Source organism: Centrocercus urophasianus, unplaced genomic scaffold (assembly GCF_019232065.1).
Source record: "Centrocercus urophasianus isolate 14NV4802_14NV808 unplaced genomic scaffold, USGS_Curo_1.0 seq_63, whole genome shotgun sequence".
Classification (NCBI taxonomy): domain Eukaryota; kingdom Metazoa; phylum Chordata; class Aves; order Galliformes; family Phasianidae; genus Centrocercus; species Centrocercus urophasianus.
This window is the reverse complement of record NW_024885233.1, coordinates 244,437-260,563: the sequence shown is the minus strand read 5'-3', so window position 1 is coordinate 260,563 and position 16,127 is coordinate 244,437. Positions and strand designations below refer to the sequence as shown.

Here is a 16,127-nt window from a genome sequence, read left to right as displayed (position 1 = left end):
TCTGATGCATACAAATAAGAGAACAAATTTTTCCTGGTATCTGTTTACGCCTGCCCTGTGCAGAGAGCTGGACACAGAAAGACTGGCAGGTTTTAAAGGCAAGTGCTGAATGGAATATTGTTTTTACCTGAATGGAGGTGGTAGAGCCACATGTGTCAACTTCAAGTTGCAGCCTTTGTGCTTTGCTTTCTGTGTGTGCCATGGTGCTCACTGCAGGCAAAATATAAAATCGTAGCAGTAGAGGGAGAAAAGTCATAACAAAGTCATTGATGACATTTGCCAGACGTGAGATTGGTGGAGCTTTTAATTACAAGGCCCAGCCCTTCTGAAACAGGATGAGCAAGTTGGATGGAAACAGCATAAAAAATTGCGAGGAAGCCACGTTTTGAGGAGCTCAGTTTGGGTGTTGTTTGCTCTGCGAGGAAGAAGTCTTTGTTCTCAAGCCATCATAGGGATGTCTGCCGCCAACCTGATTTAAAAGGCTGATCCCAAGGAGCACGTTGGCCTCCTGGGATGTCACACTCAGATGCTGTGAGTGATAGGGCCGTATCGGTCCAAAGCTCTGTGGGATCTGAGCAAAGGAGTCCAGAGTGCAGGCAGCAGTGCAGCAGGGTAATTCCCCATCTGGTGATTGCTCTGACCAGCACCAGGTGTTGCAGGGAAGATGTAAGAAGCTCATTTGTGGTTTTCTTCCCTTCCCAGAAGAAAAGTTCCCTCCTCTGCTCAGCAGTTAGAGATCTCCTACAGGGCACAGCACTTTGCCTATCTTTGTAATGACCGTGGAGCCGAAACTGCCAGACAATGAGGTGCCTTAGTATGAAACAGCTTCTGCAAGTAAATCCCTCCAACGAGCTGTTTGCACCCTGGGAGAGCGAGCCCAATCCAGCAGTCCCACAGCTGTAGCAGCGTACCAGGCCTTTTGCTTTGCGCTGCTGCAGGAACTGGCAGACCTTCCCCTCCTCAGTGCTGTGACATTTTCCAGTATGGCCATCAGCTCGATGAGCTAATCCCATCCATTTCATAAATGCTTAAAAACTAAGTCAGACGAAACGAGGCGCCCTTTGCAAGCAGCAGTCTGCCCACAGGAGGCCTCTGAGCTCCAAACTGCACCATTACACACTAAAGCACAGTTCTGACATCCTTGCAGTGTGGTGGCAACCCAAGGGATGGATGGGCACAGTGTGGAGCTCAGCTGACACCATGCTGCCTCCAAACCTTGCCTGATGCCAGCAAACCCTTCATTCCCCTCCTGAGCTACAGCAATTGCTTCGCCTTCCTTCTCCCAAAGGGAAGTTTACAGATCACAGCCCCCTCCCCAGCAGGGTACCCCAGCAGGGCTCCTCTCCTCACCCTGCTCTGCTCTGGAGCCCTTGGGGAGGACGCATTGCCCTCTGTCCACGTCGGGGCATCTGTCCCAGATCTTTTCAGCAGACACCAGAGCGGTGAGAGCAGGCAGGAGCGAAGCTGGCGGAAAGCAACCCGCGGCAGCGCTGCTGCACAAAAGCTGCCTTGTTCCCCCCACCGGGCACAGCGTCCCCTCCCTCACCGGGATGGAAAACCCAGCTCAACGCTCTCCTTCATCACCCCCGCCTTCCTCTACCTCCCCCTGGGGTACGAAATGTTCTCAGGCGAGAAAAACCTGATGTTTAACACGTTCCCCCCCCCTCGGTTTTCACTCAGCGAAGGCCCACTGCCCAGCTCCCTGGGGCCACCGGCTCCTAGTTATTCAGTAACCTGTTGCTCCGGGTCCCAGCTCCACCTCTCGCTGCCTCCACATCCCTCCCCTCCTCTCTCTTCTGCCAAGAAACCTCTGTCACCTGCTCGCAGACAACTGGGGCGAGTGGCACGGGGACGAAAGGGCAGCGCGGAGGTGGAAGCAGCGGGACCCCAGGTCGGGGCTCCAGGTGGTCTCTCTCCTCCATCCCTGGGGCACCAGTGAAGCAGAGGAGCTGGGCTGCCAGAGAATGGCAGCAGGATTGCGCTAGGAGGGCACGGCTATCTGGGACAGGAGCGAGAGGAGCCAAGGGGACCACTGGGGATACGAGGTGCTGCTCAGCATCGGTGAGTCTCTCCTTTTGAACCCTAAAACCACATATCCCCCCACCCCCCAGCCCTGGTCCTTCACGGGGGATTGAGTCACGGAGGGCTGTGATCAGAGGGGGCTGTTGCTGGGAGCACTGTAAGCGTGTTTTATATCTATTTGGGTTTTTTAAGAGTGGGGAAAAAGTAATTTTTCCAGCGTTACTTCTGGGTTTATTTGCCGTTCTTGTACGTCCCTGCCGGGCCAGCTCCAGTAGGTGGCACTTTCCTGGCAGCAAAATGTCCGTCCTGCACAGAACAGGGTCTTTTTTCTTGTTCCTAACAAAGTACGGAGAGCGTAGGATCAAGCAGCTGCTTGCTTGCAAAGCTCAGGAATTTGTGCTGTTTGGCACCAGGCTCCTCTGCAAGCTGCTGCTTTCGGTGACCTTGGCAAATTCTTTGCCTTGGTGCTGAGCCATCCCTGTGCACGATGGCTTTCTCTTCTATCACCAAGTTCGAGTGCAGCCCTCCTTCCCCTTTCACTCATTTGCTTGGAAAACACCAGTGCAAACTTCACTGAGAACAAGGCTTGGGGGCAACGTTGCTATTTCTGAGCACAGAGAATAACTGTGAGACAAAACAATAGTAAAACATGGTGATTGCCCTGCTGTAATTAGGGCAACGGGGAGTAACGCTTGCATTGCTGGGCTGCTCTGAAATGCTGCACGAGGCACAGGTCTGTCATGCACAGCAGCTGTTTGTCCAGTAGCTCTCTGAGCGGCTTCTGCGGGGTCCATCCCTAAAAAGGGGCTTCTCTGAGTTGAAGGAATGGCAGCTGATACTCAGACCCTATCTGATGCCCCACAGGGAGACCCACACAGTACTTGCGAGTGCCACTCACAGCTGTGCATTCTCAGCTCTGTTCTATTCTGCGATCGATTTCTCAGTTGACGGGAGAAAAATCAGCCCTTAGCACACACACATAGGGCAGACAGGATCAAATCCCTTTAAAATGCAGCTGGGGAGACAGGGTTGGCATCCAATATGGGAACGCGTCTGTAAAGTGGCAAAGGTCCTCGCTTTGCCCTGGAGGAAAGCAAGGTTTAAATTGGTGCATGGGATAATGCAGGATGAGCGTGTTAAGTTCATAGGGACAGAAATCCAGAAGAGACCCCAATGGGCTGAAGGACTGAGGAGGTTTCAGTTCCTATAGACAAAGAAAGGAGCGAAACGGGAAATGTATGAGTTGGCTTGTGTGGGCTTGAGAAACATCCATATGAAATAAGTCCAGGAGCAACGCTAAGCACATGGGGGAGCCGTGGGGTGTTACACCCTGAGGGCTGGATCATAGAATCATAGAGCCATAGAATGACATGGTTGGAAGCGACCTTAAAGCCCATGTAGTTCCAAGGCCCTGCTGTGGGCTGGTTGCTCCCACCCCATCAGGCTGCTCGGGGTCCCATCCAGCCTGGATTTGGGTACCTCCAGGCATGGGGCATCCACAGTTTCTTCTCCACACCGTGGTCCCCCTCTGTGTGTTCAATCAGGACTGGTTTGTGGGGTTAATGACAACTCAGCCATTTTCCCTTTGTGTGGGGCTGAAGTCCAGCCCCATGTCTGTTTCACATAACAGCCATCAGCAGGACTGCTCCCACCTCTGGGGCAGGTGTCAGTGCATGCCCTTTGGCCCATGAGTTTGATGTCATCGTTACCAATAAAATTAATCACTCTCTAAAAATACTCTAAGCCTCACCAACCTTCCCCAGCAGGAGTGCCAAGGCAAGTCTGCTGACTTCCTGGAGTGATAGAGCCAGCTTCCCACTCTGTGTAAAGCACAGTGCACAACAGAGAGATGATCCAAGCAGGAGGAGATGCTGGAGAGAGCTGGTCTTGTGCACACGAATGAGGCATCTGTTGTATTTGCTTCCTTTCTCCTGGGCTAGGAAGGCACCAGCTGCAAATGCGCTGTGCCAAGGGGGTTAAGCAAAAAAGCCCTGGTGCTTTTATTTCCTGGTAGCAGCTCAGCTCTATCAGGAGGAATGGCAATTAGGAAGGGAGGGAAGGGCTCGTCGCTGAAGGCTGGACCAGTTTGGATACATTTCCTATCCGCCTCCCCAAGAGAGCCCAGCCCTTGTTCCGGGCACTGAATGCTCCCAAGTGTTTAATTGCAGTGGTGCCACCAAGGAAGCAGACCAAAAACTTCCCAACATTGCTGTCACTGGGCAGGCATGCTTTCTTCCTTCCACTGACCGTGGGCACTCACCTGCACCATGAGCACTAAGAAACAGGGCAGGAAGGGACAGCGGGTAGGATTTCACAACAGCCCTGGCTGTCACGATGAGCAGGTGTGGCACAACTGGGCCATTATGGCCCACAGCCCCCCAGCCCAGCCTTGATGTAGGTGAAGGCAGCTCCCTCAGTGGCCATTGCACTCTGCTTTTGGTGGCATCTTCAGCACCGCCTTGGGAGCAGCCAGCAAAACTTTTCCTTGTTTCGGTTTGCAGTTGAGCCACTGCCCCCCTAAACCTTCCCGTAATCGGAATTGGTTTCAATTTTGTTCTTCCTGCTTCCTTTCTGTCTTTTTTTTTTTTTTTTTTTTTCCTCCCTGCTGTTTTATCAGTCTCAGCCTGTACAGATTTATATCCTACAAAGGTAAACTGCAGGCCATTTGAATGGCAGTAAACCAAAGTTCAGGCAGCCAGCAGCACTGTCAGCCATTGCCAGGGAATTTGGAGAGCTGCAGATGGCAGGGCAGTGATTATGTAGGTTCAAGCCAGCAGGCACACAGGGCTGAGTGTACACCAGCCTTCCCCAGTCTGCTCACACATAACGGGCTTAGGCCAGAACTGAGACTTCTAGATATGAAATCCTCCCCACCAGGTTGGAGGCTTTCATTAGCATGAAATTTTTTCCCTATGGGAAAAATAAAGCAGCAACTCTGCCCTTGCTCTGTCTGCAATGAATGATAAACACAGAGGCGCCCATTTGGCCGAGCCTGAGACGCTCCTTTCATCACCAAATTCACTTTGTGGAAACACTGAGGAGAGGGGAAGAGAGAAAGCTAATTGCAACCACGACAGCCCTTAATAAATCACAGGCTGGAGCCTGCTCTCCTTCCTGACACTGCTGCCTCTTAATTATAGCTGCGTTCATCTGAGGAGTTAGAGGAGGAGGGCCAGGCTTTGTGCAGAAGGGAGCACTAATTAAAACCTCTCTGTTCCCTAGAAAGATATTCATGTTTTCCTCTGGGGTTATGGACTCGTTTCTGGCCATTCCTGCAGGAGAACCTCTAACACCAACTTTCACACAGCAAGGCAGTTCTTCTTGTTGGCAGTGCCTAATGCTCTCAGCATTGCTTCTGGGCTGACATATGGGACTTTCTACACTCCCTCGAAAAGGAAGGAGGAATAGCAAACACCCAGGCAGCCTTTGCAGGTGAAAGGCTCCATCATAGAGAATGGCTTCTTGGAGTTGTTGTTCCCCTGATTGGAACTAGATGGCTTTAGTGGGGTAGATCCATGCCCAGACCTGTAGGGAGCTACCACATGACCACACAGGGAGGTGAGCTGCTGATGCACTCTGCCTTTTCCAGCTCCCCAGAATGCAAACTGGAGGAAGACAGTGGTACTCTGCATTATGGGAACAGCAGTTTGCCCCACTGAGGTCAAAGGGCTGATGCCCAAATGCTGTCAGCCACCTACTTCCAGCTGGCCCTGCAGCATTTCAGTAGCAGAGAGCACAGGAAGATCTGATCCAGCATCCCATGAGCTCAGTCCAAGCAGGCACTCGAAGCCAGAACTGAAAAAATAAAAAAGAAGCCAGAAAAGCTTTAGCTTAGTGAGAAGAGCTGTTGCACTGAGCTAAGCAAGAGCAGGTTGAACTGGATAAATGGAGAGCAAATGGAGCAGAGCTGTGCTCACCGCTGGTCTCTGAGCAGGTAACACCCAAGGTGTGGTCAGGCCAGCAGCTGCCTGAGCAACCCTCTCCCGAGGGGTAGCACCCTTTTCCCACTGCTCCTCCATGCTACTGTGGCTGCTCTGCTTCAGAACAAGAAAGGGCTTCCGTGTGTGTGAGTTGGGTCACAAAGCTCCCTGTGCTCCTCAGCTTGAAAGAGACACAGCTGAGGTGCTGCTGTTCTCCAGACCTGCAGAGCTGCCTGTGGCATGGAGTTAGTGAATAAGGGAGCAGCTGTCAAGTGATGACAGAGCTGGGGGCATCCCATGAAGCTGGCAGCTGGCGAGTGCAGAGCCAACAGAAAGAGATGGCTGAGCACACTGGGCAGGTACAGACTATGGAGCATTGTGCCACGGGTGGTTTGGATGTCAGGAGTTCACATGAGTAGGACAAAGTGCAGCGGGACAAATACTGGGATGAAAAGGTGTAGTGAAGAGACTTATATCCCACTGCTGGAGGCTGGGAGACTTTGAGGAGAGGGTCCCCATGCGCCCATCCTGTTCTTGTTCTCTGCTCTGGCCATCTTCGAGGCAGATCCGTCTGCTGGTGTGGTGTGGCCGGGTTGTGCTCCCAGCCTGACACCTGAGAGGTGCCCACCCCCAGCAGGGAGGAGAAGAGCTCCAGCCCCAGGGACTGCTCGATGGAAGGAAACGTCATGCAAGTTTAATCACAGCCTAGGAAGTGAAGACCGAGGCTGTGTGCTCACAGCCCACCTGTCACAGTCACATGCAAACTAGACCAGACAGGTCCCCAGAACATCTGCTGGCAGGAGCCCAGAGACACTCCTGCTCTGCTCCTGGCTGCCAAGGCCTTGCAAGCAAACGATAAAAGGTTAGGAGAGCATCCACAGCTCTGGAGCACATAGTGGGAGAGATCTGGGCTGTCATTGCTCTCAGCAGTCCTTGGTGTGATGCTGACCCCAAGATGATCTGTCTTTGGCCAGACAAGTGCAGATAACTGCCAAGGTGCTGCATGCAAAGCTGTTCTCCACTCCAGCTCTGGACAGGTGGCTGACACTCAGCTCCTCTTGTCTCAGCATCTCCTTCCCCAAGACCTCAAGCTAAATTCGGCCTTGGTTAGCTCAAAACTCCCAGCTTAGCATTAGGATCAAGCTGGAATTTGCCAAATGACTTTGATTTCTCTGTCTAGTCAGAGGCTCCCTGTCCCTCTCAAAATGTGTTTCTATGCTTTTCACGCTGGACTCAGCCTTAAACCTCAGGCTGCAGCAGACACCTCCCCTGCTTCCTCCTTTTGCTGTATGAGAATTCATGCAGGCTTTGGCACAGGCTGTGCCATCCTCTACCAACTCCTGCACACTGAGATTGCCCACCTGGCATATAAGGGCTTTCTTGCTCATTCTACCTCTCATCTTGGAAGATCACGGGGTAATTCAGGTCCAAAGGGACCTCAAGGCCAGCTCTGAAACCAGAGCAGGTTGCTCAGGGCTTTACGCAATGGTACCTATGTGGGCAGCCTCCTCCACAGCACTGTGGTTCCACAGCAGAAACCATCCCCTCTGCATCTACTTGCAGAGCTTTGGTCTTCTGGGACTGGAAATCCCAGTGGGACTGTGGGTGTGTGGGCAGTCAGAATCATGGAATCATGAAGGCTGGAAAAGACCTCTAAGATCATTGAGTCCAACCCCAACCCACCCCACCATGCCCACTGACCACGTCCCTCAGTGCCACACTCCACCTTCCTTGAACACCTCCAGGGATGGTGACTCCACCACTTCCCACTCAAGTTCCCTCTTTCTGAGAAGAGGTTTTTCCTAATATCCAACCTGACCATTCATCACTCAGGGAAACCATTCCTCCTCGAGGCACCACAGGAAGTTCTCCTACACTCTTCCAGCTCTGTGATCACTGCATTTTCTCATAGCCCAGCTTACAGACTGCCCTCCCATGCTCCCAGCCCGGCCCTCTGCTGCAGGGGCCGCGTAGATTTTTTCCTCCTTGCCATCACAGGAGGTTTTAATGTATTATTAAAACATTTCTGCGTGGTCAGATTAGAAACTGCCATTTCAATTGTCTTGATAAACCCAACTGCACACATCCTTCTATTCTCAGCGAAACAAAGGGTGAAGGGAATGGATATTTTTTCTTGTTTTGGTTTTGGAACCACCTCCCATGGAACTGTTCTGGTTACTGTGTGACCTGCTCTTCCTGCTTCAAAAACCCGCTCCTCCTGGACTTATGGAAAGCCCAAATGACAGAAACCAATCCCTAAACCCAGCTGGCAGCTGTCACGCTGTGAAAGCCTATAGGGTTTACCTGCATTCAGGGGGAGGCCCACCCTTGGCAGGTTGAACAAACAGATGACTGACAGCCAAAGCTCAGTTTAGTGATCTCCTCTTTCTGCCTTATGGAGGCAAAGGGGAAGGGGCAATCAATATGAAAACACCACACTCCAAACAGCCCAAAATTTGACCCAAGCCCTGTCCAAGGGTAATGGGAGGATGGTTAGACTAGATGATCTTGTAGGTCGTTTCCAACCTTCTGATTCTATGATTCTACATCCCGGGAATCATGGTGACCACTGTATCACTGAGCTGGTTAAACCCATGTCAGCTCACTTTCTGCAGTGACAGCAGAGCTCCCACATGCCAAGTTTGAGCTCCAGTGAATTGTTAGTAAGTGGCCAAAAATACATGGACAGGATATGAGTAGGGAACACAGAATGGGGTGGGAAGAAGTTGCACTGAGTGCAACTGAGTTGCACTGAGTGATGAGGCTGTGAAGGCTGGAAAAGCCTTAAACATCACACGCTTTTTTTCATGGGATGAATCTCCTCCCTCAGATGTTCTTCCCCACCCTCCTGGCAAAAGTCAGAGGGTGAGTTTTATGGCAGGAAATGAAAATTAGTGATGCATTAGCATCCCCGAGCCCAAAGCACAGGCGTTTGGAAAAGGGATGAGTGGCGTGGGACTGCTCCTCCCTGGCACAGGCACACAGAATGAGGCTGCAGTCCACTCCCTTTCTTTGGGGAAAGATATGGCAGCCTGACCTTCCCACGCAGGGAAATAAGGATCTCCTGGGTTAGGTTTACCCATCGTGCTCTACATCTTGCTGCAACCACAGAAACGTCAGGATGAGCATGCTGAAGTCAGGCCGCAGCCCTGCTGCTGGCAACCAAGCAGGCGGTGTTCAGGTGTAAGCATCGTGGTCCTGGGGCCGAGGCTTTTGCTGGGAAGTGATGTGGAAAATGATTTTGTTTGCCCATTGGATCTGGCAAGCTTTTCAGGTCATCTGTTAATGCAGTAGCTGTAGAGGTGAGCTTGTAAGGATCATGCATAGCAGCGTGAGGTGGGGTCACGGCACACCTACACATTACAGCAAGTGCTTAATGAGCACTTAATGCACTTGGGTGATCAGCTCAAAGCAGCCACCACTGCATGGGTAATGTCCTACCCATTCATACGGCACGGCTGATGACTGGACCAGAGAACTGGAAAGAAGAAGCACAATCACCCTGTTTGCTGCCCCACTGGGCCTGGCTTTGCTGAGCTTCCCACCTATTCCTCAAATGCCTGGAAAAGCCAAAGGAGAGGTGTTCTTACCCTGCAGTGAGCTTTCTGTGTGCTTGAACGAGCCCTCAGCCGTCCCCTCCCTGGGACTCACATCATGCTTTCTCCCATTTGGATTGTTTTGAGCCAGGGTCTTTTCATTTACACAATTATAAAGAGCTTTCATGCATCAAGCACTCATCTGCCTTCTTCTGTGTTTCCAAAAGCATCAGTAAATACGTGGCAGGCTGTTTCTGGGCTGGATTCTCAGGCTCGCTAAGCTGCAGCCCAGGCATGGTGCACACTCTGCATGGTGCCTGCGGGGAGAGGGAGGCTGTGCAGACAGTGCAAGCCCAGACCTGCCCCATGTTTTCCCTAGGCTTCCTTGGGGCTCCTGCAACAGAGAGGAAAAGTGTAAATTCAGGAGCAGTGACTCAGCACGGAGACTCTGCCTACACTTCTTTCAGAGGGGCAGTGGAGTCAGTTTCCAATTCTTTTTCCCAAAGATCTTGGAGATTGTGGCTAGTTTTGCATTTTCACTGGATATTTATAGAGCAAGGCACTGTCTAGACTTGCTTTGGGGTGTTTTACCTGCTGGCAGGAGCAGAAGAACTCCCAGTTTGGTTCAGCCTGAGCAAAGAGCCTCAAGCACCTCTCTTGCTGGCTCTACAGTAGGCACAGCATGAGCCCAACCAGTGGTGCCAAGCCCAACAGCCTGACAGGCACATGGGTGTTCCCCTCTTCCTGCTGGAATCCAGCCTGTTTTCTCAGGAAATACATTTTAAGCGCAAATCGTTGTTCCTGAGGAGGTTAGAGAACAAGGCATTGGGTGTAATGGGTATAAATCTCATCCTGGTTCTCAGCAGAGCGCAGAAGGGCACGGCACAGGAGGGGGGAGATGCTATTAAATGTGTGGCCCATCAAAGCTGGCAGAGGGGTGGCTGTAGATCTGAGGTGCCTCAGTCTGGAAGAGGTGTTCTGGAGAATCTCTGCAGTGGGAAAAATTCCATGGGCAGAGCAGGGAGTATTCCTTCCCAACATCCCACAGGTGGTACCCACCTCCTGTCACCCTACTGATCGTAGCACCTCACGTGCTGTGCACAACCCGACCCTACACACCCATTCAGGCTCACCTCTTCATCTGGAGCTGGCATCTTCCCAAACCTGTAATCCTAGTGCCTCCGCTGCTGTGAAGATAAACTGAAAGGTGGGAGGGAGGAAGAAAGGGGCAACAAGGCTTGAGATGCTTTTTAAAGCATCTCGAAGAGCACATGGGATGGGAATGGAGGACCCCAGGAGATGAATCCCACCAGGCCATCCCATATCAATTGGGTGTTTTCCCCTTTTCAACCAGGTTAAGACTATGGAGTTCACTGAACCACTATGACTTGCAAGGCTTGGTTTGAAAGATGCTATCTGGCTAGCACAAACACTGGTTTTGTTAGGAGTGTGTGCACTCGGAAGAGACCCCCACCAAGCAGGTTTGAATTCCTTTCAGTGAGCCCTGACAAGAGGCATCCTTACTGGCAGGGCCAGTAAGGCATTTAAAGGCAAGAGAAGGCTGTCAGGTATGCACAGAGCCAACAGCACAAAGATGTTTTGTTAGAGGACCCATGTGGGGTACAGCGTTTTCTATCTGTTAGTATCTTTCAATCCTCTGCTGGCATGCAGGGAGCTGGAAGGATACGCTCAGGGGCTGCCTGTTTTGTGGACAAGCCAAGCAGGGCAGGATGCGTGTATCGTGGTGCCTGTCCTCCCCCTGATCTGGTGCGTACAAGAGGGCTGAGCTCTGCAGTACAGTCCATCAGACAGCTTTTGTCAATGTGACGTTCCTTTGCAAAAACACCCAGCAACCCTAACAGACGGTGCTTTGTTGTCCTGGGAAGTTTAAAAGATAACATCGTGTGGGCACACAGCTAATGTTTCAAAGCCAGGCTTTATGTTACTTTCTGAGGCTTTTGCTAATCTAGCATTTCTGCCTGGCGTATCCAGTTGTCTCCATGGATCTTTGCTCCAGGCCCAGGCAGGACCCTGGGGCAGCCTCTCCATCACATATATTTCACTGCTGCCAGAGTATAGCCATTCTCACCACCACTGCCTTTAGGTTGGCTTGATGGGATGTGAGAGGACCCTTTGCAGTCCCAATGGCTTTAGGCTATGGATATCAAACATATATGACTCCTTTTTGGTTACACATTGATTACTGATACACGGGTATTTCCAGTTTTTTGAGTTATCCAGTCTTCACCCAGAGTTCAGAATTTCGCACAACTCCTTTCCATTTGCTTGAGAACAAAAATAATGTATGATCACAGCAGATGAACGGAAAGTATTGCTGATAGAAAGGATGAATGGCAATCAAAGCAATCAGCCCCCACAGAAGAGAGTGGCTATTTTTTCCCTTACAGCTTTTCCACTCTTGCATCTCCGTCTTCAAAGACTCGGAGAAAACCAAAACAATGCATGGCTCTCTTCCATTTACTAGGAATGTACAGAAGTGTAGCACAGACAACAATGACAGGCTCCTGTCATGACTCTGCATGCGTCTTTGGGAGGATATTTGACCTTCAAGGATGTCCGGAAAGTCAGGGAGGGAGACTTCCTTTGCTTCAAAGCATGATACTTCACCCTCAGTGTTGCTTCAGGAAAGAGGTGGAGTCACCATCCCTGGAGGTATATAGGAAGCGTGTAAAGTGGCACTGAAGGATGTGGTTTAGTGGGCATGGCAGTGATGTGCTGATGGTCAGACCTGATGATCTTAGAGATCTTTTTCAACCTTAGTAACTCCAGGATTCTATTTATGGACATGGGTTAGAGGGTATGGTGAACATGGATGAATGGTGATGCATCCCAGGGTCCTGAAGGAGCTGGCTGTTGTGGTTGGTGAGCCACTCTCCATCGTATCTGAAAAGTCATAGGTGTCACAGTCCCCGGTGAGTGGAAAAAAGGGGAAAAATCACTCCCATTTTCAAGAAAGGCAGAAAGGAAGACCCAGGGAACTACAGGCCAGTGAGCCTCATCTCTGTGCCTGGGAAAGTCATGAAGTGGATCATCCTGGAAGAGATGGTAAGGCACATGAGAGATGAGGAGGTGATCCATGATAGCCAGCACGGCGTCACCAAGAGCAGATCGTGCCTGACCAATCTGGCGGCCTTCGATGAGGAAGTATGATGGCATTGGTGGACAAAAGAAGACAACTTATGTCATCTACCTGTACTTGTGCAAGACCTTTGACATGGTCCCACACAACATCCGTATCTCTAAGTTGGAGAGAGATGGAGTTAAAGGCTGGGCTGTTCAGTGGGTAAATAATTGGTTGGTTGGCTGTAGCTGGAGGGTTGTTATCAACAGCTGTATGTCCAGATGGGGGTCAGTCACAAGTGGTGCTCCCCAGGGTCCATTCTGGGACCAGTGCTCTTCAATATCTTTGTCAGTGACAGTGGGATTGAGTGTACGTACCCTCATCAAGTTTGCAGGAGACACCAAGCTGAGTGGCGTAGTTGATATAATAGAAAAGAGGGACATCATCAAAGCCAGATTGGATGGGCACATCTGAAATTGCAGACTGCCAGTGCTCTTCAAAAGGTGAAGCTCTCTCAGCTCTTTCTTCCTCTTACTCAAGTCTGGCTGTCTCTCAGTTTCATGGAGTAATTAGAAAGGCTCCAACCCCTCAGAAGAGTGTCCTCCCCCAGTCTGCCAGCCAGGATTCAATTAATATCAGACAATTTAAATGGAATTAAAAGATGTGGTGTGAGGCTGTGTACCAGCTTGACTTGGCCATCCTCACACCACGCTCTCTTTTCAATTAAGACAAGTTTGAACGTGGTCCTCCCAGCACCAGTAAGAACCAGGCAAAGGTTAAATACTGAAAATAGCACTAATAAGTAAAAAGCAGGGAGCTCATCGGTGTAAGGACCTGCTGGCTTTGTTTTGTGCCCCAGCTGGGATGCAGACACCCTGGAACTGAGGGCAGCCTTTCAACAGTGATGGCAAAGGGAAGGATGCATTGGAGTTCAATGTGTTATGACCATGAAGATGAAGCAAGGATCACTTTGTGTGTCCAAAGCAGCAATATGCAATCAGCCTCTTGCTGAAATCAGCAGTGCTGATGCATTTCATCTTCTGCCTGGCATCCTTTGTTCCTGTTGTTTTTTCCTCTCTGAGGCCTGGGAGGAAGCTCTGAACTCCACCAGCCAAATTCAGCAACCCTTGCATGCTGGAGTAACCTGGATTTCAGTCCATTAAGAACATGGCCCTGGGGCAGTAAGTGAAAGGGAGCCAGAAATATTACATTAATAAGCAGAAACACTCCCAGCTCTCGTCGCCGGCCACGGGACTAAAGTGCTCAGACAAGTAAACAGAAGAGAGCTGAGTTTATTAGAGCACGTTCCCTTTTCTAGGTATCTCATGCTAATGTACAGAGAGATTTGAGAGATAGGAACCATTTGAGGACTGTAAGAGGAAACCAGCAGACAGCTATTAACAGAGGAAAAATTCACAGGTACCCAAGCCTGGGAGCAGGGACAGGTTTCATTACGCACAGAGAGGCTGGCAGAACACCAAGTATCGATTCTAACATCTGTATGAATTAATATGCACATGCACATGTGGGGGGGGGGGAGAGGGAAGGGGGACTTTTGTGTCCACCAAAACAAATGAAGATGGGGAATTTAATGTGCTTGGAAGCAATTCCTGCCGGTGCCTCAGCACTGAGGAGTGTTGCTGTGATACAAGGCAGGCTGGAAGCTGTGAGGCTGAGCCCAAAACATGACAGGGGCCCCAAAGAGAGAGCATGTCTTGCCACAAAACACATCTCTCTGGCACTCGTGCAGCGAGAAAGCTGCATATCTGCCCTGACCTCAGGGTGAAATGCACAGAGCAAAATACTGCAAGTGAGCACTTTCAACACCAGGAATAAAACCGGATATGTGAGGAAGCCAGGGCAGCCCTACCGATGATACAACAAGCCCTGCAGCACACAGGCAGCCTCCAGTGGGGAAATCCCAGACGTCAGGGATGACTCTGAAGTATTCCCTAGGAATTGCATACAACCTTAGTTCAATTGAGAAAAAAATCACAGGGCAGCTCACGCAGCTTCACAGAACGTGCCACCCTCCTTCAAAGGTCCCACTGCGGGAGCTCTCACTGAAGACACTGAGTGAGGCCTTCCTTTAGATAAATGATGAGTGTTTTTAAGCCATTTGAATTGGTTGCTCAGAGAAATTGTGGATGTGTGGAGGTGCCCAAGGCCTGGCTGAGTGGGGCTTTGGGCTACCTGGCCTGGTGGGTAGCAACCAGCCCATGGCAGGTGTTGGGGCTGGGAAGGCTTTAAAGTCCCTTCCAACCCAACCATGCTGTGGTTCGATGTTCTTTAGGTGTCTTCCAACCCAACCATTCTATGGTTATGTGATCTTTAAGGACCCTTCCAACCCAACTATTCTATGATCTTTAAGGTCACTTCCAACCCAAGCCATTCTACTATTCTGTGATTCTATAACTCTGTGTGTTCTGACAACCCTAGAATGAGTGAGTGAGTGAGTGGGGTCTGATCCATGTGAATGAAAAAAAAGGGTCTGAGTGCCCATCCTTCAACACAAGTGCCTCCGACGTTCTTAAATTAAATTAAATTAAATTGAAGACTTTTTCTTGCTTTTCCTTCAAACTGTGCAATGGAGCTAAGGTCAATAACTTGGATCCCAATATGAAATGTCCTGAGTTTTTTTATTATACCTCATTTTCCCTGCCTTTTTCCCCTTCTAGTTCTGCCCTCAGAGCAGTGCCTGCATCTCTCTCAAGCACTTTTATTGAAAATTCTTATTGCAAAAGAGGCAAAATCTCTCTGAACTAAGCCTGCCTGCCCCTTCCCAAGCAGCCAGCCATCACAGTGCTTGCTGGTCTCCTCTGCACAACTCAGTCCCAGCCTGACACCCCAATAATTCAGGGCTTCTGTCAATGGTGCAGAGCCATAGGCAAGGCTGCTTTGGTAGAAAATGGAACACCACCAACTCTGGGAGTGCCTGGAGGGGATGGGTAAGAGAGGAGAGGTGGAAATAGGTTTCAGGAATGTTATGTCATCTTCATCTCAGCCCAGGTCAGAGCCATGGGGCAGCGAATGGCCAGAAAACCCCACTGTGCTGCTCTCACTTGCTTGGGAACCCTGAATCAGAGTCAAGGCATCATATGCACCAGTAAATCACCTGAGAGTGTGAAGGCTGTTTTCTAACTTCTAACTTTGTCTCCTCTGCTTCTGTTGAAGCTGCCCATCCTGTGAAGCAACATGAGTCTCAAAGGATCCGTCAGCAGCAGCACTGGCTCAACAAAGTAAGGATCTGCGTGGCGGGCTCCCTCCATCCTATGGGCAGCACTCCTTCCCAGTGCCCAGGGGGAGGCTCCTTGTGGTCCCATCTTTCCCCCTAAGTGCACAGGGTTTGTTTCACCTTTCCTTGGATCCTCACATGTTATCACCATGTGGGATGTGGAGACAGGCCTTACAGGGGATGTAACCTATGCCTGGAGGCTTGACACCCCCAAAATTCAACTGTTTTGGGCTGGGACATGGGACATGGGCTGTACTTATGGGCTTGCTTTAAAGGAGTAGGTTTAAAAAGTGTCCAAGAACAAGAGCTCTGAGCCTTGGTGCTTACACTGC

General features: G+C 50.6%; 1 protein-coding gene across 1 annotated transcript in view; it reads left to right on the top strand.

Annotated features, from left to right (window-relative positions):
- The first annotated feature begins 1,799 nt into the window (after nucleotides 1-1,799).
- The window catches only part of EPS8L2 (EPS8 like 2), a 41,905-nt gene continuing 27,577 nt past the window's right edge, over nucleotides 1,800-16,127 (top strand). Inside the window, exons 1-2 of the mRNA XM_042836727.1 lie at nucleotides 1,800-2,061; nucleotides 15,735-15,799. Of these exons, the coding sequence (XP_042692661.1) occupies nucleotides 15,756-15,799 (44 nt within the window). The 5' untranslated portion in view covers nucleotides 1,800-2,061; nucleotides 15,735-15,755. The remainder of the gene's footprint in view (nucleotides 2,062-15,734; nucleotides 15,800-16,127) is intronic.